The 25,067-nt window shown below is 44.2% G+C and overlaps 1 protein-coding gene across 1 annotated transcript; it reads left to right on the forward strand.

Annotated features, from left to right (window-relative positions):
- Positions 1–21,815: 21,815 nt before the first annotated feature.
- On the forward strand, positions 21,816–24,744 carry Kcna5 (potassium voltage-gated channel subfamily A member 5). Its single transcript, XM_046424196.2, has one exon. It carries the CDS (start codon positions 22,168–22,170, stop codon positions 23,983–23,985), a length of 1,818 nt encoding a protein of 605 aa, XP_046280152.1. The 5' UTR covers positions 21,816–22,167; the 3' UTR covers positions 23,986–24,744.
- Positions 24,745–25,067: the final 323 nt, after the last annotated feature.

The following is a 25,067-nucleotide window of genomic DNA, read 5'->3' on the forward strand; positions in this document are numbered from 1 at the left end:
TAATTGTTTATGCATCTCCTTCCCCTACTTGACCTCATGTCAGGAACTGTCTTATTCCCAGTGTTCCCTATACCTCACATGGAGTCTCAATAGATGTGCCTTTGGGCCCTTGGATGCTGTGACTGGCAGTCATGACCTCTGGTGAAGAACAGGCCTGGAAGTGAAAGAAGTCAAGGCTGGTGGTTGGAAACTGTGACTGAGAATATCCAAGAGCCATTGCGGTCTGTTCCATCTCTGGTGTGGCTGTGTAAATAATTCCCTGTGCATTTCTTCTGTTTACCTCTGCTTACAGGTGAATTTACATAATTGTATGATGTGTGTGTGTGTGTGTGTGTGTGTGTGTGTGTGTGTGAGAGAGAGAGAGAGAGAGAGAGAGAGAGAGAGAGAGAGAGAGAGAGTGTATGTAAATGGTGTCAGGGAAAGGGCCATATGCATATATCTGAACACACATTTTGAAATAAACATGTTGCCATTTGTGTTTCTCTTCATTGGTGTTATTTGTCTCTTCTATAAATCTCTGGAAGTGCTATGCTGGCAGATAAAAGCCACTGTGATTCTCCTGTCTCACTGGGGGACTTGGAATTTCATTAAGAAATCTTTGAACACATGCTAAGAACCTTCAAAGAGAGATAGGGATGAAGAAGAAATTAGATAAAAATGGGCATAACCATACTCTTCCAAAGTGGGATATAGGGCCAAGATCACATGGTATGACAGAAGTGAACATTTACTGAGCTCTTTAAACCTAGAGCTGGATGGGACCTGGAAAGCAGTTGGCCTGAGAATGGTCTCTGTGCCTCCGTGTATTGTTATTTTTCTTTATAATCAGTCCCCTTGGCTCTTTTTAGGTAAGTTCTTATTTTTCAATGCCTCAACAATTAAGAAAATTTTGAAAACTATCAAAGGTCACACAGTGCTATTTGGGGACTATTTATTCATCAGGCATTCCAGGTAATCAGCTCAAGGCCACACAGGGCTACATCCTGTAGACAGAATACTCACAGAAAATTCCCCATAAGTTACACAGGAAGTGAGCACAGCCCACACACTTTTCCAGCACAGGTTGAGTGCCTCCAAAGGTGGCTGCCTGTTTCAAGGAAAACTTTATTTTTTGTCAACTTATAGGAATGAGTTCTGTTCATTGGCTTGGCAGCCAGGATAAGGGGGAAATCAGTCATTCCAGAGTTCAGAGCTAATATTGTTCAGTGCTTGTGGCTGCCTCTGCCTCACGGGGCAGCACAAAGGGAAGTGACCTCTGCTGGGTGACACTGAAATATGACTTTGGGGGGATAGTGTGGTAGACGGCTTGGGGAAAAGCTCCAGGTTGTGAAGAACTATACCTCTGTGCACATCATAAGACAGAAAGCTGATTTTATTCGGCAAAACAGTCAAATTCCTCCCCAATGTAGAAGTTCATCTCTATGGACTACTGTAGATAATGATAAGGAAGGGTGCTGGCTGGAGTTTTAAAGATATACTATAACAGGGCTCAGCTAAATTGCCAAGACAGTGCCCATTTGCCCAGACAGGGGGGGCCCAGAGTCACAGGTGGGACAGGGGAGGTCCCACTGATGGAAGAGGACCTGCCCTTTACCTCCGTCTTCCAGAAGGGTCCAATAGCTGATGTCCTAGCTATCGCCTCATAGATCAGGGTACATCTAATTGATGGACTTTTCAGTCCACCCTAAATGGAACAGTTTCACGGGACCCTTCCAGCTCAGTATTCTGTAAGGATATTCCCTCCCTGCCTACGACAGACACACGCCACCATCCACTCGGTTGACCACATTCTCTCAAGGACAGCTCCCGCCTTAACAGGTGGCCTAGAGCCAGGAGTCAGAAGAAAAGGTCATTTGTGCCTTCCCTCCCCACCCCGCTTTCTCTCTTTCTTGCCGTTTCCTTATAAGTGGAAGCACCTGCTTATAACAAAGGTAACTTCTGTCTTTTGTCCTTCGTCCTTGAATAGTCGTGTTAGTTAGCTTTGGTTTTCTATGACCAATATACTTGACAACAGTAATTGGAGGAAGAAAAGTTCATTTGACCTCATGAATTCAGAGGTTCAGTTCATGGTTGGCTGTTTCCATTGCTCTGGGCTTGAATTAGGCAGACCTTCATGGTGGGAGGGCATGGTAGAGGACATCTGCTTAGCTTGCGGCAGCCAGGAAGCAGAGGGGTGGGGGGAGAAAGGGTCTGAGGAGAAGATAAACACTTTTAGGGCATGCCCCTAGTGACCTGCTTTCTCTGACTAAGTCTCACGTCCCCGTAGTCCATTCAGCCATTAATAGATGGATGGACAAATCCACTAATGACATCAGAGCCCTCATGATCTAAACATTTCCCAAAAGCACCACCTCTAGGCACATGAAATTTTGGAGGACATTCCAGATCCCAAACAGAACAGTAGTCATTGGGTAAAATATAAATTACAAAAGAAATGGAGGGTGTTAATTATTGTTTTGGAAATTTAAACCCTCACTATCAGGATCTGGTATCTTGTGGGTGTGAGAGCTTCAGGTGGTCAACCAGATGTATCATGGATGTATGGTGGGAAGAGGAGGGATAGGGGACCAAAGGGATACATTTTAGTAGCTGTAGAGAGAACAAGGGCTCATGAATAAAATCAGGGAATATTTATTTAAAGCAGACCACACCAACCCATCCTCCAATCAGAGACTCATTTGTAGTGGAGGAGGTATCCCTGGAGTCTCAAAACCCCTGAGTTCAGAATCCTTCCTCTTCCTGGCTAAGGGAGTGTGGTGCTGCTAACATCATCTGCTGGTGACTTTTTCATGGACAGAATTCAGAAAAAGAGGTGTTTTCAGCTCTAACAAACTCTGACAGAGTTGGAATATTGACACATGGTCAGTACAAACCCTTTCTTTAAAAAACACAATTTAGCAAATATAATATTAAACAAAAAGGTAGAAAATGCCAATTTTGAAAATAATTATAAATAAAACTGTAAACAGATATGGTAGCTGGCGAAATTATGGATATTTTTAAATTTTCTTTGTTGTTTTCCTTTTTCTATAATGCCTATTCTTTTTTTAATCATAAAATTTTAATATTACAATTCGCTGAATTCAGAATACCTAGGCAGCTTTTTTTTTCCCCTGAGAATTACTGAAGGATTTATTTGATCTGCTCATTAGGTCTTCATCTTTGACTAGAGGACATACCTGACCCTACTGAAATATTAAGGAGTCTGGTGTTAGAGACCTAGACACAGGCCCAACCTGGCTTCCTTTGTAAGGTCCCTAAATGCTTAGAAAGTCAGATATTTAACAATATCTACTGCTCTGGGGAAAGTTAGGAAGAAGGCCAGTCTCATCCCAGTGTGGGAGTGAAATCTTTGAACAAAGATTTAAACAAAATAGCAAATGTGATTGTGGGGCTGCTTATCACCGGTCCAGTGGACCTGATGCAGAATGGAATGGTGACTCCATTCCTTGGGCTGAAGGGAGCTCCCAGGACACCAGAACATCAGCATTCAGCCAAGTAAAAGTCTAAAACTCCTTCTTAAAGGCCACTGAAATGTTAGGCACTTTTAAAATTATCCACATCTAAAAACTAACTTTTGCACAGATCATGGGCCCATTTTGGGTTCACAGGCAGGGCTTCTTGGAGTAAGAATCCAAGGGATATTAGAGAAAAATTACTCAATTATACTTGTTGAAATCTGGCAAGGAAGATTACTCAGGGTATCAAGGTAAGTGTAGGGACCCCTGCAGTAGGGTCCTGCACTGGGGGAAACTGAGTAGGCTTAACTCCAAATACCGCATGGGCATTGGGAATTTATAGCGAAGGAGCTGGTGTGTCAGTGGATGGAAAATGACTAGGAGGAAAAAATCTAGGGTAAGGGGAATTCTGGCTAAACTGACCTAATAGGGGATTCTTGTAGATGGGCCATGGTGGTCATTGGGAGATGGTAGAGGACGAGGAACCTGATCATATAGGGAGGAGGGTGAGATAGTGAGGACTGGCATTTTATTTTATATTTTAGTTTGCTAAAACTGCATTTTATATGAGGAAGTGCACAGATGGACCTAGGAGAAGGGTCAGGAGCTTAACCAAAGTTTGGCCAAGCAAAGAACTTTTACCAGGGGAAGCCTTGACGACTGTCTTCATATAATATTACAACAGATCACCAATAGTAGTGAATGGTGGCAATCTTGGAACTAGCTATTTCAAGTTAAAAATGATCTTTGTGTTTACAAACTTTTATGAGAAATGAAGAAAATGGTTTTTTTATAGATGAGAAGAGACTTGGCCAGAATCCATAGCATGACAGACTAGAACTGGGACCTCAACATATAACTCTCTTACCAGTGCTCTGTGTCCTCTAGAACTGGGTCAAGGTGAAAAGAATATCTACACACAGGGGCCATTTAGATATCCTGGATCTGAATCCCAGCTTCTGATATAGCTCATCCATCTGGAAAATTGATAATAGACTTCTATTTTCTATTACCTCCCACCCTCATGTATCTTTTTCCTTTCAAATATATACATGAAGAGAGAGAGAGAGAGAGAGAGAGAGAGAGAGAGAGAGAGAGAGAGAGAGAGAGGCCCACCTTCTATGCTGATTAAATTTACCATTTAGCTCTGTTGTGAAATATCAAGATAGGATCAGGATGGAAAAAAAGTAGAAAACAGAAAGACACAATGACAGAAATTTAAATAGCCTGTTTTTAAAAGGAAGACCAGGGAATGGTCTGTATCAGTGTCCATCTCCTCAAGGAATCACAAAAGAAACACAGGGTGTCTCCCAGACCTGCTGCATCAGATCTGAGGACAACAGTCTTACAGAGACAGGTTCAACCAGCCCCCGCAGTGGCACAGCCACATCCCTGTAATGAATTCCACATTGTACATGCCTCCTAGCACTTCTGCTCTCCTGACAGCTGGTTTCTGCCACTGGTCTCAAGGCCATAGATGTCCTGTAGAAACCTCCTCCACTAACTTGTGAATTCCTATGCCCTTTATGCTCAGCCTAGTGGAAAACCACATTTCTTCTAAGTTCCCTAAAATTAATTAACTAATTAGCTCACTGTTGCATTTTAATTAAACACCTACAAGTATATGAGGGGTCCCTCCATATACACTATATAGATGTTGCCTTCCATAAGCGTTTGTGGGGCTCCAATGCAGCATAAATCAGGAGAAAACTTTAGTTAGAAAAAAAAAAATTGCTCTGTATATTTGAATTGCAAACCTTGTGGCTTGTGACAGTGTGAACTCACTGTACAGGGCTCATCTAGGGTTTCAAACAATCGCTGTGGCCTCTTTGTCAGGCATTGAGTCAGCCAGGCTCACATAGATTTCCCAGAGTTCCTTTGCCTGTGTGTTTCCAGTTAGAGTGGGGGAGGGGAGTCATTTTGCTTGAGACCTAAGGGCACAGGTGAAGCCTCAGCCCTGTTATTCTTTACTCTTAAAGGGTTGCAGCAGGTGCTTTTGCAGCTCAGCCCATTGCTACTCACCACTTTCCCCTGGAAACTTCTTCAGCCTGTGTGTCCCAGGCCAGGCCTGTGCTTAGTTCTGAGACAGGACACCAGCTCCTCCTGCAGGACAGAGAGAACAGAGCTGGGCTCTATTCTTCCCGAGCGTTCCGCTTGTCCTTGCCTCCTCCCACTTGACATCCTCCCACTTGACATCCATCCTCCCCTCCCTGCTGCCTTCCCAGGAGACCTTGAGCTCCAGCACCAGAGGCCAAGATAGCCTCACAAAGACCATTCCACCAGCCCCCACGATTGCAGAGTCAAGTCCCTGGAACTAATTCTGCACTTCCCACCGGTTCTGCTTCTCTGATTGAACCCTTGCTGATACAATGTCCTTGTAGCACATCCCAGTGCCACAAACTCCCCCAAAATCTCTGGAGAAAAAAAGGAAGAGAAGTTGTCTTGTAAGGAGAGATTAGAATGTGTAACGGGTCAGGGCTTTCCATTTTCTTCCTATCCCTTCCTACCCCCATCCTATAAAGCTGTGGGAAGACAGAAGATGTGGAGATTAGGCAACTGTGCTTCATTTTGTTTGGAATCTAAGTGGGGAGAGACTTCAGGGAAGGCCAGGGAGGTAACAAATCTTTATAGATGAGGGACTGAATATACAAATCAATAATAGCCAGATCATGAGTGAAAATAAAACTCTGGCCCACAATCGGCAACAACCCATCCAGAAAACAAACCCATTATTTATAGGAGCCATCCCAGGAAATCAGCCTGCTATCTGGAAGTCAGACAGTCTTGTAGGAGGTCAGACTACTATTTCTAGCAATTGGGACCAGGAACAAAATTAGTAACACCTCTAAGATAGCCAACTTTCTGTTACTATAACAAAATACCTGAGATAATTGTCCTATAGAGAAAGGATTATTTTGGCTTTGAGGTTTGGAGGTCCCAGTTCATGACCTATCTGTTGACCCCATTAGTTTGGGGCCTGTGGTGAGGTAGCAGGTAGCACATGGCAGAAAATAACTGCTTATTTCATGTTCAGGAAGCAAAGGATAGTGCTGGGGGACCAGGGTTTCACCATCCTCTCCAAGGACACGTCCCCAATCACCTAAAGACCTTCCATTAAGTCTCACCTCTTAAAGCTTCCACTACTTCCTAAGAAGCACTTTCTCGGGGACTAAGACTTTAATATATGGGCCTTTGGGGTATACTGAAGATCCAAACTACAGTGCCATGTAACAACTGACCTCAAGTGGCCAGGACTTAATTATTAATTGACATCTTTCCTAATTTTTGTCTCTGCTTCTGTTTTTGGACCAATCAAATAAGTCAAATATGAACCCCTCACGGATGGCATAGGATGCCTACTTCTAGTTACACCACCTTCAGCTTCCCATGCGAATAGCCTCCCAGGGCACACCTGCAGCCTTCCCTTTTTTTCCCCAATAAAGCTTTTCCCACTCTTTTTTCTGCTTTTGAGTTTTGCAGAAACACAAATGACCTGCTCCCTTACTTTGAAGAGCTCTAAATACGTAGCCTTTTCTGTTCCCATGTGGCTCGTCTCCACTGAGGTCCATATAAGGGAGGCCTCTGGCACCATGTAGCAGCCTTAAGACCAGGTGGTGCCTACGCTGAGGAGTGCTGGAGATAGCTCCCTGGTGTTCCATGGCTTTGTCATAGCCCAGGAGGTGGAGATGCAAGATGACAATGCAGGTTAACCCTTTCATTTGAATTACAGGTAAACCATGAACAATTTTAAGCATAAACATGTCCCAGGCAGTATATGGTACAATGCCCAAACATGTACTTAGTATTTCTATGGAATTTGAGTGTAGCTAAGCATCTTTATTTGTAAAGCCTGGTCATCCTACAAAGAGGGCAATTAAAAGTTCTCGTGTCCTATTCCCATACTGGAAACGGAAAGGGAAGAGGGGAAGGGGGAATGTAGGAGGACTACCAGGGGATTCAGAGAGAGGAAGGGACATCATTTCACAGGTGACATGGATAGCCCTCCCAGGGATTGGGTGAGGACACAGATGTATCAACATATTGCCAGGGTAGAAGGGATCTGTCAAAGAACCATTGGAGAAATGACAGTCTCTTTAGACAGCAGTCTAAGGCCCAGGCTTATGTGGGTCTACATGCCTGTTCCTCATGAATGCTGCACCTACCTTAGCATTAGCACCGTTTGCCACTCCATCCAAGCTTGGCATCAACTCCAGGAGAAAGGAAAGTAAATGAAAGAAATGTACTGAAAACCACTGAGTGGTCAACCTGAAATGGAATTTAGGACTTCTAGGGGGATCATGTCAACACTGCTGAATTTGACTGGTTTACCTACCAAGGACTGGGTTCATTTTCTGCCTCTGTAAATGAACACTCAATATTTTTAAAAATAAATATAATGATCAGAAGTTAATATTTTTTCACACATAAATTTATTGAGGTTTTCAATCTGGAAAGCAGTACGGAGATTCCTTGGAAAACTTGGAATAGAACAACCATTTGACCCAGCTATCCCATTCCTCGGTTTATACCCAAAGGACTTAAAAATAGCACACTATAGTGACACAGTCACGTCAATGTTTATAGCAGCATAATTCATAATAGCTAAACTGTGGAACCAACTTAGATGCCCTTCAACAGATGAATGGATAGGGAAACTTTGGTATATATACACAATGGAACATTACTCAGCATTAAAAAAGAATAAAATCATGGCTTTTGCAGGTAAATAGATGGAATTGGAGAAGATAATGCTAAGTGAAGTTAGCCAATCCCCCCAAAACAAAGGCTGAATGTTTTCTCTGATGGGTGATGCTGACCCACGATGGAGGGGGGGCAGAGCATAGGAAGAATGGAGGAACTTTGGATTGGGCAAAAGGGAGGGAGCAGAGGGAAGGGAAGGGAGGGGGTACTGAGGTAGGAAAGATGGTGGAGTGAGATGGACATCATTACCTTAAGTACATGTATGAAGACACAAATAGTGTGACTCTAATTTGTGTACAACCAGAGATATGAAAAATTATGCTCTATATGTGTAATATGAACTGAAGTGCATTCTGCTGTCTTGTATAACAAATTAGAATGAATGAATGAATAGAATTCATTTTTTTCATGTATTCTACATTGAATCAGAAAATGTCCCTCTTTAATCCATTAAATACTTTGGCCTTAAAACATTTATTGAGGTTTTAAAAAAATTCATAGCCACCATATGCCTGAGTTTTTGGTCACTTTAAATACCTGCTACAGAGAGACATGACACCTTTTGAATAAATTAAACTCTTCCCAGCCTGTCCCCTCACCTTGACTTTCCTATCTGGCAATTTTCTAAGGAGTCATTTTCTGCAGAGAGATAAGTTGAACATCACTTTATTTGGTCTGTATTTTAAAAATAATAGTGTTATTTTTTTCTCTTTCTAACTATTAATCTATATTATGATATTGAATGCACTTTTTGACCTTCAAGTTCACCCCAGCCCTTTAATGTTGATGTGCTACCTGGAGTCTTTGCTTACACTCACAAGTCTTACCCTTGTGTTCTTGTTATTCTTCCTAGGCAGTGAAGATGGGGACAGTGGTGACAATAACAACCCCTGATTGAGGGCTGGCTGGGTCATAGTTACTTTCATACATATATCACCATCTGGGGGATAACCCTGTAAATGAGTTATCCTCATCTCCTCTTACAAATGACAGAAGTGACGCTCAGAGAGGTAAAGTGACTTGCTCGAGGTAACACAGACAGTAAGTGGTGGAGTGTGATTTAAACTCAGATTTTTCTTATCCTAGAGTCTATATATTTACATTCTGACTTACTGATTAGCTACCACGGGTCCCTAATTCACAGGAAATTTTTCTGCCTTTGTTTGGCTCTAATTATAGCCTTCCTAAGGAGGAATGTGTTGGGTTCTTCTCCTGGCATGGGAGGTACCTCCACCCTAAAATGTCATTATTAATAAACTTATACATAGTGTCTGCTGTGTGTCAGACACTGGTCTAAGCAATTTACAAATATTAACTTATTTAATCTTTCCAAAAACCCCACAGGTTAAGATGCCATCATAATTCCTCTCATTTTACAGATACAGAAAATGAAAGCACAGAGAAGTTAAGTGACTCACCCAAGATCACACAACCATTACATTCTGCAAAGTCAGGTTTCACACTGATAGCCATGCACACAGGTCTCCTTCCTTCAAAGATTTGAACTTCCCGTCCTAGCCCATCTCCTACTTCCTGTTCAGTGATGAGAGGGTGATGGGGTCAAGGATCCAGAGTTTCCCCAAAGGAAGGTCCTGAAAAACTATGTCTTTATAAAGTTCATCATGAGGGGGAAAGCTAACATGGTCCATCTATAGTTCCTAGCGACTGAGTTCTTTCTCAAAAACAATGATCACGGCCTCTATGAGGATCCTTCTTTTGAGTTTGAAAACCAAATTCACAAGAGTCTTTTTTTTTGTATTAGGATTGAACCCAGGTGCAACTCACCACAGAGCTACGGCCCCACTCACCCCTTTTGTTTTTTACTTTGAAAGAGGGTCTCACTAAATTGCTGAGGGTCTCGATAAATTGCTGAGGCTGGCCTTCAACTTGCGATCCTGCTCAACCTCCAGAGTCACTGGGGTTACAGGCACGTGCCACCATGCCCACCATGATTCCTGATAGCTTCCTTCTCACCTCACTTCCTCTGATCTCAGCCATGTGCATGGATCTGACTATGTGAGAGAGAAGCCATCAGGTGGGAAGAATTCTGTCCTGGAGAAGCAATGTGTCTGCCCCAACATCAGAAATCACAGAAAACCAGATAAAAGATCTCCACCTCTTTGAGTCACTTAGTTTTGACAAGATGCTGGACCTCCTTCCTTTTAGAGGTTGTTGTGTGATAAAAAGCAGAGACCTGGAGCTGTCCTTCATACCTTGCCCTGGTTATTCTCCAACTGGGTCAGAGACTTGAGGGAACCAAGGGCATATTGGAAGGCTACGGAGGGACAGGAAGGGAAATCCAGTGGAAAAGGTCCTCTCCCCTACAGCTCTTCAAAAGGATGACCCAATAATGCACAGTAATCTGCAGTTAGCAGAGCTCTGCCATTTACCACTCAATAGAACCTCAACAATCTCCTTAACTTAATGAGCTGTCAGTTTCTATATCTAAAGATGAGGATTGATAATGGCATCTACCATCCAGGATTGTTTGGGGGATTAAATGTCACAGTGTATTAAAAGTTCGGACACACGATAACAGCTCAAGAAATGTTAACCCAATATACAGGAAGATCTGCCTGTGCCTGCAAAGCTGAATTGACCATTGGGGGTCTGCAACCACCAACCATCAGTTCTTAATCTTGTCTGAAGAATTTTGAGCAAGTTGTACATAATAGCAGGCAGGAGTTTATTTGAAGGGAAAGGAAAAGGGATAAAGGGACACTCTCAAGGGAGAAAGGGAGAGAGCATTTCCTCTCAAAGAGAGGGATGGTGTGTCTCTCTTATAGGTTAGTTTTATTGGGGGTCTCAGGGAAGTTTCCAGAGACTCCTTCCCAGGTGCATCATGTAATTTTTGACTGACAGCAGGATCGAGTCAGACCTTCAAGTTCCCATTGCATAGGGTCTCATCCCATGAAGGGGAGATTTTGATATTATAAGATTTGCTGAAAACTCAAGGCAACTCTGGTCAGCTGGGCCCATGCTGACTTGTTCTAATTGGAACTTGTCCTTACAGATTTTTATGGTTGGTGACTTTGCTTCTAATTATCCCATTTCCTTGAGTCCTGGAATCTGGTCTGTGTAAAGGTCACAAAAGTCTCCCTTTAGAGTACTTTCTCTTCTAACTGTCTTGGAAGAGTGTTTGGTCTGCATTTCTCCTGCAGATAACAGGTTGTTTGCTGAGGAAGGCAGCATATCCTATTGATTTAAGTCAGCTAGGGTCCAGAGTGGTGTCAGGTAAATTGCTTTTTACAAAAAAAGCATGTGTGTGTGTGGGGAGGCGGGTCAGCACAGTAGGCCCAGTGCCTGGACATGTAACTAAATTAGTCAGGGTCACTCCAGGTGAATTGGGCTGGCATGAAATAATCACACAGGGACAGAAAGTACCTTTTTCTTGGGGTTTAGCCATGGCTCCTCTGCCCCAGCTCCCACAAGGGAGTCAAGGGAAGCTGGCAAAAGAGAGAGCGAGCATACCTGAAGCCCTATTTATTGAGGGGAAAGACACTCGAGAAAGTTCCACCCAAATGAAGCAAGAGATTGGGTTTGGGGGGGGGGCGGTGTAGCTCAGTCTCACTGTGTGACACCCACTCCCAGAGCTTTATTCCCCTGCAGAGTGAGGTGAGATCCACCTGTTTCTGCATGCAGGCAACCAGTCTCACACCTCCATTGCTCAAAGGTAAGGCTCCGTGCTCACCCCTATGTGGCAGCTCCCGACAGCCCAGTCTATAAAATTATCCATTAACCTGATGTTCCCATTGCTCATGTCTGTCTGCTATCTATCATTAACTACTATGATAACATAATTCTGAAAATACAAGGAAAAGAACCAAACTCAGTCTCATATTTCACAACATGCATCTGACACCGAGTGTGGTGGGGTTTTGCTCATCCAGCTAGCAATCAAGGCTGCAATAGCGGAATTTAATTCTGACACTGTCTCCTGGGAGACAGCATCAGATCCCACAGGTGGATGGCTCAGTTCCCTAAACTTGTCATTCCACCCCCACTCCAGATGCCAATCACAAGCCCCAGTTTGTTTACCTGTGCTTCTGACCCAGAGTTCCCAGAACTTGGGGAAATACTTGGGGAAATAGTCACATTTACTGGCTTATTATAAAAGATAATACAAAGGATACAAATGAAGTAATGTATGACTGCGGGAGGGGACATGGAGCTTCCAGACTCTCCTGGGGCAGACTCTAGCTTTCATGGGTTCAGCCATTCAGAAGCTCTCTGATCTCTCTCTCTCTCTCTCTCTCTCTCTCTCTTTCTCTCTCTCTCTCTCTTTTTAAGGAGAGGGTTTCATTACATAGACATGACTGATAAAATCATTGACCATTAGTGGGGCAACCTAATCCTCACCCTTCTTTTCTTCCTAGGGTTGGAGGCTGAGGCTAAAAAGTTCCAACCTTCTAGCCCTGCCTTGGTCTTTCTGGGAACAGCCCCCTTCCTATAGCTAAACTAGGGGCTGCCAGCTACCAGCCAACTTGTTAACATACCAAAAAAGAAAGAAAGAAAAGAAAAAGAAGAATTTCACTTTGAAGATTGCAAGCATTTTAGGAGTTATATGCTTGGAAATGAGGATGAGGACCAACTATGTATTTTGCCATGTTCCAGTAGACCTCAGTTTAATCACAATGTGCATTTTACAGGAGACCCATTATAACCTATGATTTCAATGCAATATTTCCCATTTAATGGATTAAAAAAAAGATCTGAGCAGGCAAATTACTTACACAAACCTTGTCACTAATAGAAGTACAAAGTAGGACTCAAATCCTGATTTTCTGCCTGCCAACGTCATGCTCATTACATTATTAAGAGAGTTAGCAGCTATCCCCTCCTCACCCTTAGCATAACTCACTCCCCCCCCCCCCCCATTCCAATTTTGTCTTACTCTTGAGCTCTAGAATACCAGCCCATACCATTTGGTAATTGACTTTCAAGATCACTCAGTCTAGTAGAACACTATTGGGGAGCTGAGAATAGCCAGGCAGTTCATGAAGCCAGCCTTGGGGGCTTTCATCAGCCATGTCTTTGTTGCAGAGACAAAAGCTCTAACATTCAATTGAAAAATCCAGTGAGTGATGGCTGAGCCCCAGCTCAGTGTGAAAATCCTTACTCTGATCCTCATTATCATATTCTCACAAGTGGCATCAATCCACTAAAAATAAGAAAGTTATTTCCCAAGATTAATAAAAAGAAAGAAAGAGGGTGGGAGTGTGGGGGATTCAGCACTGGGCTAGGGCAGGGGGAAACAGAAGAAGGCAGACGTTAAAATAGCAGCAAATGAACACCATGTAATTTCAAACAGTCGATAATGTCACATTGCAAGGTTGGTAATTCTGCTGAGATAATTGCTCTTCCCAAGATTACTGTCTTTACCAGAGAAAGAAATGATTGCTGTGTGTGAGAAATCACGCTGTCTCCTGCTTCATGAGAAGTGGCAGTGACTAATGAGAGACCAGGCTTTTGATTTGCAAATATTCCATCCATGCACAGGGACTTTCAGGAGTAGAGAGACAGCTTTTAGAGAAGAAGCCTTGGGATGATTCAGCCTTTGGTGTCACCTTTTATTTTCAAGGAAATCTGGGTGGCACCATGGAGCTAGATTCCATAAATCTAGGTTTAAAACCAAGGTCTCGGGTTGCTTAGCTTCTGCTGCATCTCCAGAGCAAATCTCCAAATGTTTGTTAACTGCAAAAGGAGATGATTTGATTAGTTAACCTCCTGGATCCTTTGCAGTACTCCAAGATCCATCCTGGGAATCTCCTTGAATGCTTCATAGGATTAAGAACAATACTGTAAGCACAATAATGATCTCCCCCAAATGTCCTTGTCCAGTCCCTGGAACCTCTGGACATATTACCTCTATGGCAGAAAGGATGTTGCAGATGTGATTGCATTTAAGGATCTTAAACTAGAAAAACTATTTTGGATACTTTGGAGTACATTGGATTATACTGCATGGGGCCAATGTCACCACAAGGGTCCTTAAAAGATAGAAGAGTGAGGTAGAAGCGCCAGAGGAGGAGACATGTCAAAGGAGCAGAGGTTGGATGAAGGAAAATGATTGTTCACTTTGATGAGCCAAGGAGTGTAGAATCCTCTAGAAGCTGGAAAAAGTAAGAAAATGAATTTTCCTCCATTTTTTCTTCTAACCATCCCTGCCAACAGTTTGATTCTAGCACACAACCATTTTGGACTGCTAACCTCCAGAATTGCAAGATAGTAATTTTATGTTGTTTGTTTGGAAGTTTGTTATAGCAACAATAGGAAACTACTACCACCAGGAAGGTCCAGGCCCTGGTACTCTTGCCCTGATACCAGCATCAAGGCATCTGCAGAGGCTAATACCCAGGGATCCATTTGTCTCATTTTCACTAACCTGGAAGATCATGACTTCCTCATTGGATCAACAAAGAGAAAGGCCAGTAATTACCTTTCTGGTCACTCTAGACAACTAATGTGTATAATTTAGGGCCTGTATATGCATTTGCCAGCTATGTATGATTTGCCAGACATGTAATACTTCATTACAGATGAAGAAATGGGCCTAGCAAAGCTGAGTGTCATCATGAGCTGTGGGGACTCTGTACAGGCCTATGTCAATCCAGGCCCCAAGCCATTTTCCAGAGTTTATTTCCCAGCTTCAAGATTCCTTATGCACCATAGTATCCAGTAAAAGGACCAGAATGTCACATGGGATAGTGTTTCCCAACTTTGGTGGGTATCAGAATCATGTCAAGAGCTTGTTAAAATGGATTTCTGGGCCACATAGATACTCTAATTCAGTGTGCCTGGAGAGGGCTTGGAAAATTGTTTTCCTAGTAAGTTTCTAGGTGACCTCGACATGGCAGGTCCATGGACCACACTTAGAGTAACCAGGCCCTGAAAGCCATCCGATCTCAGCCTTCATCTCTAGAACCAGCCAGCCACATTGATGCCATAGGTGAGACTTAATTGTGTTCCATGACTAAACCAACATTTTGCCAAATCAGAATAAAGAGGATTTATTTTCATAGGGTCATTGAGAAAAAACAGATGCAAAGACCTGGCCTGCATGAACTGTGATAGAAAAAGCAAATGTGACTCCATTTTGTTTTGTGACTTCATTTTGTAAAACAACCATGCCAAGTAGAAGGGTCATGATCAAGGCAAGATGTTCTTTTCCTTTTGCTATAGAAACGTTTAAGAACACAGAACTACCTAATGGGGCATTGTTTCCGTAACTAGGGTAATGGGGCTCTGTTTCTGTAACTGGGGTGACTGGGCTAATTGTGATTGGTTAAGTGTCCCGCCACCTGACTGCACTGTCCGGCTTCTGTAACCTGGCTTGCTTGCATTGGCTAGACCCCCGGAACATCCCTTTTGCGGTTCTCAGGCTTATAAGGAGCGCCCTTGCAATTGTTCGGGGCTGATCAGGAGAATAGCTTTATGTTCTGGTCAGTCGCCACCGGTGTGCTTCAATAAAAGCTTGATTTGATTATACATGAGTGGTCTAGAAGTCAATTTATGAAACCCCGTGACCAAGCTTTAACTATAACAGAACTACTCAGTGGTCCCATGTTTTTTCCAGACTTACACTTTTCCAGACTTTTTATGCTGCTTATAGAATAACAAAACTGTCTTACATTTGCTTAGCATTTTTAGAAAAATTTTCTTTTTGCATATATCTTGATACGTACCCTAAATTCATAAATATATGTTATGCAGTGTGGGCTGTCATCACGGTAGAAAAGCCACTGAATATAAAATGCTCATTTTGTGTCTTTTTTGGTCTGGGAGCACGAGCAGAAAGTTAGAAATCAAGAACTGGAGCTGGTATTGAGAAAAGCAGACACACTTCAAACATCTCTAACCCTCAAGAGCAAGGGAAGGTATTGATTCACAATTTCATAGTGAGGAGGTTTTCATGTTATATGAGTGAATACTATAGTAAGATATTTGAGAGAGGAAGAGAGGGACATGAGAAAAAAGAAAGAGAAATGGTGACAACACAGTTCTAACCATCCAGCTTGTCAGTGGAGGAAGGGCAGGCAGGGAAAGAAGGAGAGAGGGAAAACCAGTTAGTTCCCAGGGCAAGCTGTCCCTTGAGCCTCCCAGCCACTGTGTATTTAGGTCACCTCACTCTCTGTTAGGCCTCTGAAAATGCACTGAACCCATTAATGAATTTTTTCCTGGATTATATCTAGGGAGAAAGGTGGGGGGGAGCGGGGGCGGGGAGAAACAGCCAAGCTCCAGATGTGAGCCTTGATTTGTGAATGGTCTCTCATCTTAATCCTCTGAATAGGAAATCCTGGGTCTCTCTCAGGATCTGGGTCAATGCAAGCATAATCTCTCGGCTCCTCTACCCTCTCCCTCTTGGATGCCTCTTCCCGCCTACCTGCTCCCACTTCTTGCAGTAATTAAACGATCTCCAGTCCCTAGCACATGCATATGTTTTGTACACTTGTTCTGCTCCACTCCACCTTTGGGTTTCCACCAAACAGCGAAGGAAGGTCATTTCCAGGGCTTCCTTCCCAAGGTGTTTGAGTGAGGGGCAAGTGAGAAGGGAAGTGGAGGGAAAGCAAGAACATCTGCTCCCCTTGTTAAAATGTTTGCTTTTTTTTTTTTTTTGCTACAGATCTTAGAAGTAAATGCATCTGGGATAGAGGATTCAATGAAAGAATTTTACTATTTTTCTGATTGATACTCTATTACCAATTATTGCTGATCAGATATCCTTGCAGTGTGCTATTTAATAGTAACATATCATAGAATTGCATGCTTCATAATAGCAGTGAGACCCAGCCTACCAAGGATCTATTAATCAAGTTTTCCTTTTTTTTTTAAGTTGAGAAGAGGAGCAATTTTTAAATTTTGACCACACTTCCTTCTCTTTGGCTCTCCCTGGTCCAGCCTGAGAAGTCCTGAACCTGCTCCTCCAGCTAATGACACCTCTATGTTCCCTTAGAAAGATGCTGTTGGGGAGGCTGGAGAAAACAAATCTTCCCAGTCTGGGGTTGACAGGTCCTTGAGGAAGGAGATACAATGGTGGTCTGACTAGTTTCCCTTTTAATGGAAAGGGGATCCAGGGACTCAGGGCAGATGTGTGATGAGGTTATTTGGAATAACTAGTTTACCAGGATCATAGAAAAGTGAGGGCTCATTGTAGAGTGTGCTTCTCTTACTTTATGAAATCTGACCTCCCTCCATGGTACCTGGGGTTTGGTTGTTGGAGCCCCCCAGAGATGGCTGGATATGCATTTCAGGTGTGGTCCTTGCAACAGCACCCATTTGTCCATCTTCTTAAGTGAAAGGAGAAGTAGGCTGAGTCCTGAGACTTAGGCTGTGTAGTTAGTAGTGTTAGTTGGCTTGCAGCATTTCAGTGCAGGTTATTACCAGGACTCTCTCCAGAATCCCAGGGCAGCACCAATGTGGCTCCCATGGCTGTCAATCACTTCAAGGAGGAGGGGCAAAATTCATGTTTGATAGGCAAGAAATGAATGGCATAATTAAAAACAAATAGTATTTTTGCCTCCTCCTTGACTCTTTAAATTCTGTCTAGAAATGAAAGTTTTCCTGTTTAACTAGGTGAAAATCCAACAGGTCTTCATGTTTTTGTTTCATTCTGATATAACAAACAGAGCTACAGTAACTTTAGGCCTTACAAACACTAGGAATTAAATTGCACAACCCAGTATACTAAATTATTGTTTTATCCACAGAGCTGTTTTTATCTACACAATTGAGGTGGCTTATGCAACAATAGATAATACAGTGATATATATATATATATATATATATATATATATATATATATATATATACATACACAAAGGGCCAGAGAAAATTTAATTTACCACTTAGCCTATTTGGCCATTCAAATGAGTCTTCATTATTTAAGTGATTTCAGAAATTACCCTTCATTCCTGTCCCTCAGTTTCCCCTTCCTCCTTGCTCCAACAGGTGAATTTCTTTCTCTTAGTTCAATTGCATTCAGCACATATTTATTGAAATGCATGATATTAATTCAGCACCATGTTTGGTGTTGGAAGGAAAATCAGATAAGTAAAGAGTAGTCCCTGATTTTATGATCTCTGTCTTTGTGTATCTGTCGCCTACTGTCCATTTATCTATTGATATACAAATAGATGACAGATAAATAGGTCAGCAGGTAGACAGATGGATAAATGGTGTGGAAGAAACCAGTTATAAATAAGATAGATACATACATATCCACAAAGATTAAACCAAAGATATTCTGATAGGAATGAAAGGAATAGTTTACAAAATGAGCAATTGGAAGCTAAAATAAAAGCATATGGGCACATTTGCTTTAACAGAGAAACAAGCAAAGAATCTGAATATAGAAGAAAGAAACTATTATGCCATCTTGTTGAGGAGATGGTGAAATGTGATGGAGCAGGCTCTCCACGACTTTATGTTCATCTTTCTCTCTGACTCAATCTCACAGAACTCTTCCTTGGCCCTCTGTGTCAATGACATTAGCTTTCTTTTGTTCCTCAAGGCAACCCTGTCCCTTCCTTTCCTGGGATCTCAGGACACACTCTTTCTTTCATCTGAAATAGCTTGTCTTCCCCCATCACAATCTCAGAAAAATCTTCCTTGAGCCCTAGGTGGAGTCAGGATCCCCACTATTCTCATAGTGCCCCATATTCTAGTTGGTGCCAATCATCAAAATTGTAATCAAACAATTAATTTAAAATTAGATGCTCTGTGTCTTTTGCTTCCCTAGGATGTACCACCAAGAGACATATGAATCACATCTATCTTGGTCATCAATGGCTTGTACATATCAGGTACTCCATAAATACATTTGGAATGGATAATAAACTTGACATTTAGGATTTCTTCTCCTCTTCCTCTTCTTCTTTCCTTCTCCTCCAGCCCAGCTCTCCCTCCCTTCAATACCTGTCTTAAAATCACTCCTTTTCTCTTTGGTTCTGTATTCCTTCCAAGTCCTCCTATTATCTGATAGGACCAGTCCAATGAATTAACAGAAGAACTCCCTTTTGTTTTCCTCAGTGCATGTCATTCTGGGGACATATCTAGAAATGGAAAAAAATGCTAGAAACTTTATTTGGATCTTGTCTGAGAAGAGGCTGATACACAGATCTGTAGATAGGAACAGCAGTATCACCTGGAAGTGTGTTTGAAATTAGTCTAAAATGCACACCAGAGCAGACTCTGCATTTTAACAAGATCCTGAGGTGATAGTCCACTTTTAAACACCACTATAAAAGAACATATTTTCTAGGACGAGATGTGTAGAAAATAAGGCGGATTTCAGTTATGTGATGTGTCTTCTGGGAAGAAGACCCAGAGATGGAATGCAAGAGGTTTTTTGGAAGATGATAAAAGACAAAAGTGATAGGAAGCAGAATTCCTTAGGTAAAGCATTCAGACAATGATGCTGATCCAAGACTTGTGAAAGGAAAGAGAAGCAGAAGACAGGTTGGAAAGGGAGAGTCTCGGAGTACAACACAGATCTCACAGTCTTGGCTGATTCAATGGGGACTTCCAGAGCAAAGGTTACTGTCAGGGGACTTCTGCACTGGGCAGAAGTGGCCAGGTCCTTGCAACTCTTCTGTGCACAGTCATTGGCAGAGGGCTGCCTGGGGGTTGGAGGGGGGGAGTGTGACCTCTGCTGGAAAGCTGAGACAGAGTGAGAAGGTGCTAACAGATGGGAGTTGACAACTCATTGCACTCCTGCAGCTGATAACCAAGTTCTTTTTTAAGGGAAATCTCCATGGCTGCCAATTATGACATCTGAAGGTAATTTTGCAAGAAACTTGGGAGAGGTAGTAAAAGCACAGGAAGCCAATTTAAGAAAATACCACATTAAAGGAGGCCTGACTTAAGTGCAGGACTGTTTATGTTGTATTCTGATTCTTCAGAGAACAGTCTTCCCCAAGGTGCCTAGAAGACAAGAGACTCCAGAGACTCTTTCCCTTGGGGAATCCAAAGGGGATTAATATGGCATTTACAAGATGCTTGAGTTAATAAACAGGACACAGTGGTCATGGGTGTCTGACCTCATCCTCCACAAGCTCAGCAGGGGCAGACCTGATGCTGACTGGCAACTTTAAAGAGCCATAGAAAACAAAAGGGGCCCAGGGCTTGCTCCACTGAGCAAGCCTAGCATGCACAAGGCCAGTGCTTAAGAACCTGAGTTCAATCCTCAGCACCCCCCCCCCCCCCCCCGTCATGCCACCACCAAAGAATAAAAGACCAGTGGAGATGGAACAGAGATGGCAGAGTTTGGGGGAAGAGAATACAAGTCCCTGTGGTTAGCCAGTGATGTCTCCACATACTGATTTTCACATTCATTCCCCTTCTTCATTTATGCACATCTGCAAAGACAGCAGAATCACACACAACAAAAAACATTTACATGAACCAGATTCACAGCAACTCTGGCACAAGCTTGTACGTCTACACTCTGCTATTTCAACAAAAATTTGTACACCCAGAACCAAGTTTCTGATCATCCCCCTGTGTAGATAAATTCATAGACCAGAGGCTGTAACATCCACAGCTATAAATCCCCAAACAATATACAGGAACAAAAATAGACAATCTAATGAGATATTCAAGAATTCAGTGACTATGGTCATTTAAAATCAAGAATCTGTAGGCTGTGTCTGGAACAGCCAGACATTCCTGGAAAGACTTCCCTTGGTCTGAATCCCCAGCTTCACCACCACTTTCTACTTTTGAGATGTTGGGCAAATTAGCCAATCTCTCTGTACTTCTGTTTCTTCATTTATAAGATGGGAACAAAAATAATACTCGCAAAATAGGTTGCTGTAGGAATACGTGAGTTAATATTTGTAAAGCACCAAGAATTGGCTGATACATAGTAAGAGCAAAGTAATTCCCTCTCATCATCCACTCTTCACCCCATCTCCCTACACCACGCCCCATGCAATTGCTAACTATAAGGCTCACCAGGCAGGATCAGTCCTCACCAGGATTTTTAAGTCCTTAAGTTATGATTTTTGTAAATAAGATTTGTTTGAGAGGGCTGATGGGTTGTGGCAGGGTTATGGGACCAGACAGCTAATCTCACTATGAGGCTGCCAGCCTGGGGCTGCCTTTGGATCTGTCCTGGTTCACCACTGCTGTCTGAGCTGGGGATAGGACTTTTCCCAGGTCAAGGGCAGGGGGTGCTGCAAGGTTCAGCCTAGTATCTTTTTGTGGGTTTGTAGAGAAATGGGAAGACAGATGCTTCTCCATATGTAGATTTCAGGGTCCATAGCTCTGCCATGCCCCCTCCTGTCTGTAATTCTTCCCAAAGAAAATATCATTATTCCTCCAAAAGGGAAATACACACACACACACACACACACACACACACACACAACTGAGGTCTCCTTTCTCCTACTTCGACTCAGCGCAAAGCTTAGTGCTTTCAGAGTGTGATAGTTGATTTTCCCTCGGGTCCATTCGGCTTTCAGCGGGTTCCCAGGTGAGCTGTTCTCATCTGGTTGCCCTGGGAGTTTCTGCGGTCTCAGTACAACCTGTTCCTCTCTCGCGCGGCTCCCTCCCTCTCTTCCACCCTCCGCGGGTGTGGGGACCTTCTCGCCCCCCTCCTTTCTCTAGCCGAGGGCCCCAGCTGCGCCCTCTTGGGAGACACCCGCTGCCACATACTCGGGAAGGGAAGCTGGAGAAGAAGGCGGGGGAGGCACAAAGGGTGGAGGCCGTGCAGCAGCGCAGCCAGAGGGGCGGCTGAAGGTTGCATCTGCTGGAAGAAGGCTTTTCGGCTGCCTGGTAACCGGCTGCCAGAACAGAGAGAGAGGGAGAGAGAGGGAGAGGAGCATAGAGCAGGGCAGCAGCTCTTGACGTCAGGACCAAGGGAGAGGATCGTGCCAGCAACCCCAGCCCGCCCCAAAGCCAGACCAGCCTACTGAGGGAGAGGAGCCCGACAAGAGGGGCAGGCGGAACTGAGTGGGGGGCGCGAGAGCCCTTGGCTAGGGCGCAGCATGCCCCCTGCTCCAGAGCCATGGAGATCGCCCTGGTGCCCCTGGAGAACGGAGGTGCCATGACCATCAGAGGAGAAGGTGAGGCAAGAGCAGGCTGTGGTCAGACCACCGGAGGAGAGCTTCAGTATCCTCCGACGGCTGGGCTTAGCGATGGGCACAAAGAGCAGGCTCCAAGGGGGCGCAGCACTCAGAGGGGCACGGACCCAGGAGGGAGACCTTTGCCTCCGCTGCCTCAGGAACTGCCTCAGCCTACACGGCCCACTCCAGAGGATGAGGAGGGAGAAGGCGACCCCAGCTTGGGCATGGTGGAGGACCAGGTACCAGTACTGGGAGCGGGGGCCCTTCACCACCAGCGAGTTCTCATAAACATCTCTGGGCTGCGCTTCGAGACGCAGCTGGGCACCTTGGCACAGTTCCCCAATACCCTCCTGGGGGACCCAGCCAAGCGTCTGCGCTACTTTGACCCTCTGAGAAATGAGTACTTCTTCGACCGCAATCGGCCCAGCTTCGATGGCATCCTCTACTACTACCAGTCTGGAGGTCGCCTGCGGAGGCCAGTCAATGTCTCCCTGGACGTGTTCGCAGATGAGATCCGCTTTTACCAGCTGGGGGACGAGGCCATGGAGCGCTTCCGGGAGGACGAGGGCTTCATTAAGGAAGAGGAGAAACCCCTGCCCCGTAACGAGTTCCAACGTCAGGTGTGGCTTATCTTTGAATACCCAGAAAGCTCTGGGTCTGCACGGGCTATTGCCATCGTCTCCGTCTTAGTCATTCTCATTTCTATCATCACCTTCTGCTTGGAGACCCTGCCTGAGTTCAGGGATGAACGTGAGCTTCTTCGACATCCCCCGGTGCCTCACCAGCCTTCTGCCCCCGCCTCAGGGACCAATGGCAGTGGGGCCATGGCACCTCCCTCTGGTCCGACAGTGGCCCCACTCCTGCCTAGGACATTGGCAGACCCTTTCTTCATTGTAGAGACCACGTGTGTCATCTGGTTCACTTTTGAGCTGCTTGTGCGCTTCTTTGCCTGTCCCAGCAAGGCAGAGTTCTCCAGGAACATCATGAACATCATTGATATTGTGGCCATCTTCCCCTACTTCATCACCCTGGGCACGGAACTGGCAGAACAACAGCCAGGGGGTGGAGGAGGGGGTGGCCAGAATGGGCAGCAGGCCATGTCCCTGGCCATCCTCAGGGTGATCCGCCTGGTCCGGGTGTTCCGCATCTTCAAGCTCTCCCGACACTCCAAGGGGCTGCAGATCCTGGGGAAGACCTTGCAGGCCTCCATGAGGGAGCTGGGGCTGCTCATCTTCTTCCTTTTCCTTGGAGTCATCCTCTTTTCCAGTGCCGTCTACTTTGCAGAAGCAGACAACCAGGGGTCCCACTTCTCCAGCATCCCTGATGCCTTCTGGTGGGCAGTAGTCACTATGACCACCGTGGGCTATGGGGACATGAGGCCCATCACCGTGGGTGGTAAGATTGTGGGCTCTCTGTGTGCCATTGCTGGGGTCCTCACTATTGCCCTGCCTGTGCCCGTCATTGTCTCCAACTTTAACTACTTCTATCATCGGGAGACAGACCATGAAGAGCAGGCAGCCCTGAAGGAAGAGCAAGGCAACCAGAGACGGGGGTCTGGACTAGACTCTGGAGGCCAAAGGAAGGCTAGCTGGAGCAAGGCTTCCCTCTGCAAGGCTGGGGGGTCCCTGGAGAATTCCGACAGTAACCGGAGGGGCAGCTGCCCCCTGGAGAAGTGTAATCTCAAGGCCAAGAGCAATGTTGACTTGCGGAGATCTCTGTATGCCCTCTGTCTGGACAGCAGCCGGGAAACAGACTTGTAAAGGGAGGCAGCAGAGTGGGGAACAGGGGTGGCCTCTGAAGCTGGGGATTTACTTTATACCACAGAGTATTCCAAGTCCACCTTGTTACTGAAGCCTGTTTTTCTCTTCCTCCTACCCTCTAACTCCCTATTTTCCCTCTTTTTTCCATGACACCAAGGGTCGCCTATTTTTAAAAAATACCACATTCCATGACGCAGGAGCTGTTGAAATGGTGAGCGCTGTGAGATGGATGTATTTTAGCCAGTTTCCTATACCCAGCAGAGGGATAACCCAAACAAAAATGACTTTAAATAGCTCAGATCCCAAGAGATTTTGTAGCTCTCCCCATCCATGTGTTCCAAATTTGTTTTACATATTATTATATTTGTGTATAGGAGACAATATTATTTTTATGGCTGGTGAGTGAATTTTTGTACTGTAGTTCAGATGGAGAATATTTGCATTTATTCTCAAGATATATGTTGAATTTATGGAAAAGAGTTTTGTGATGTTTTCCTGGGATACTTGGAGCCAGAGATCCTGGCATGGCTGTTTCTTCAAGTCTCTCTTTTCTGGGATGTGATATGGGTGCTTTGTATCTAGGGTAAGGAATGTTCTGGAAAAAAAAAAACAAAAAACAAATCTGACTTTTTCTGTGAGCCTTAAGTGATTCTTATAACTTTCTTTGAAAAGCATTTTAATGGTGTTAGAGGAAGACTTCTGATAATCCATTTTCCTTATTTTTATCCCAGGAAATAAATTGTGACTTACTTGGGGCAAGTGTTAGTTTTTTTTTTTTGTTTGTTTGTTTGTTAGTTGTTGTTTGTTTGTTTTTTTAAATTTTAGATAATAGTCTGTCACTTGTTGTTTCTGGTTTTGGAGTCAGGGCAAATGCCTTGACTGGGGGTAGAAGACTTGGAAAGCTAATAATGGTTTCTCTGAGCCTCATAGGCGATGGTGGGTAGATTCTGTTTGTTTCAGGCTGCCTTTGACACAGACACACTGCAATGTGCTGTGTGATGTGTGGTATCAGACACCCCATCAGTATGGAATGTGCAGGGGGCTAAAAGGAAAAGGATGGTGAGTACCTCCCACCCTTGCAA

Source organism: Marmota monax, unplaced genomic scaffold (genome assembly GCF_021218885.2).
Source record: "Marmota monax isolate L192 unplaced genomic scaffold, Marmota_monax_Labrador192_F-V1.1 WCK01_AAM20220418_F8-fsc00186, whole genome shotgun sequence".
NCBI lineage: Eukaryota > Metazoa > Chordata > Mammalia > Rodentia > Sciuridae > Marmota > Marmota monax.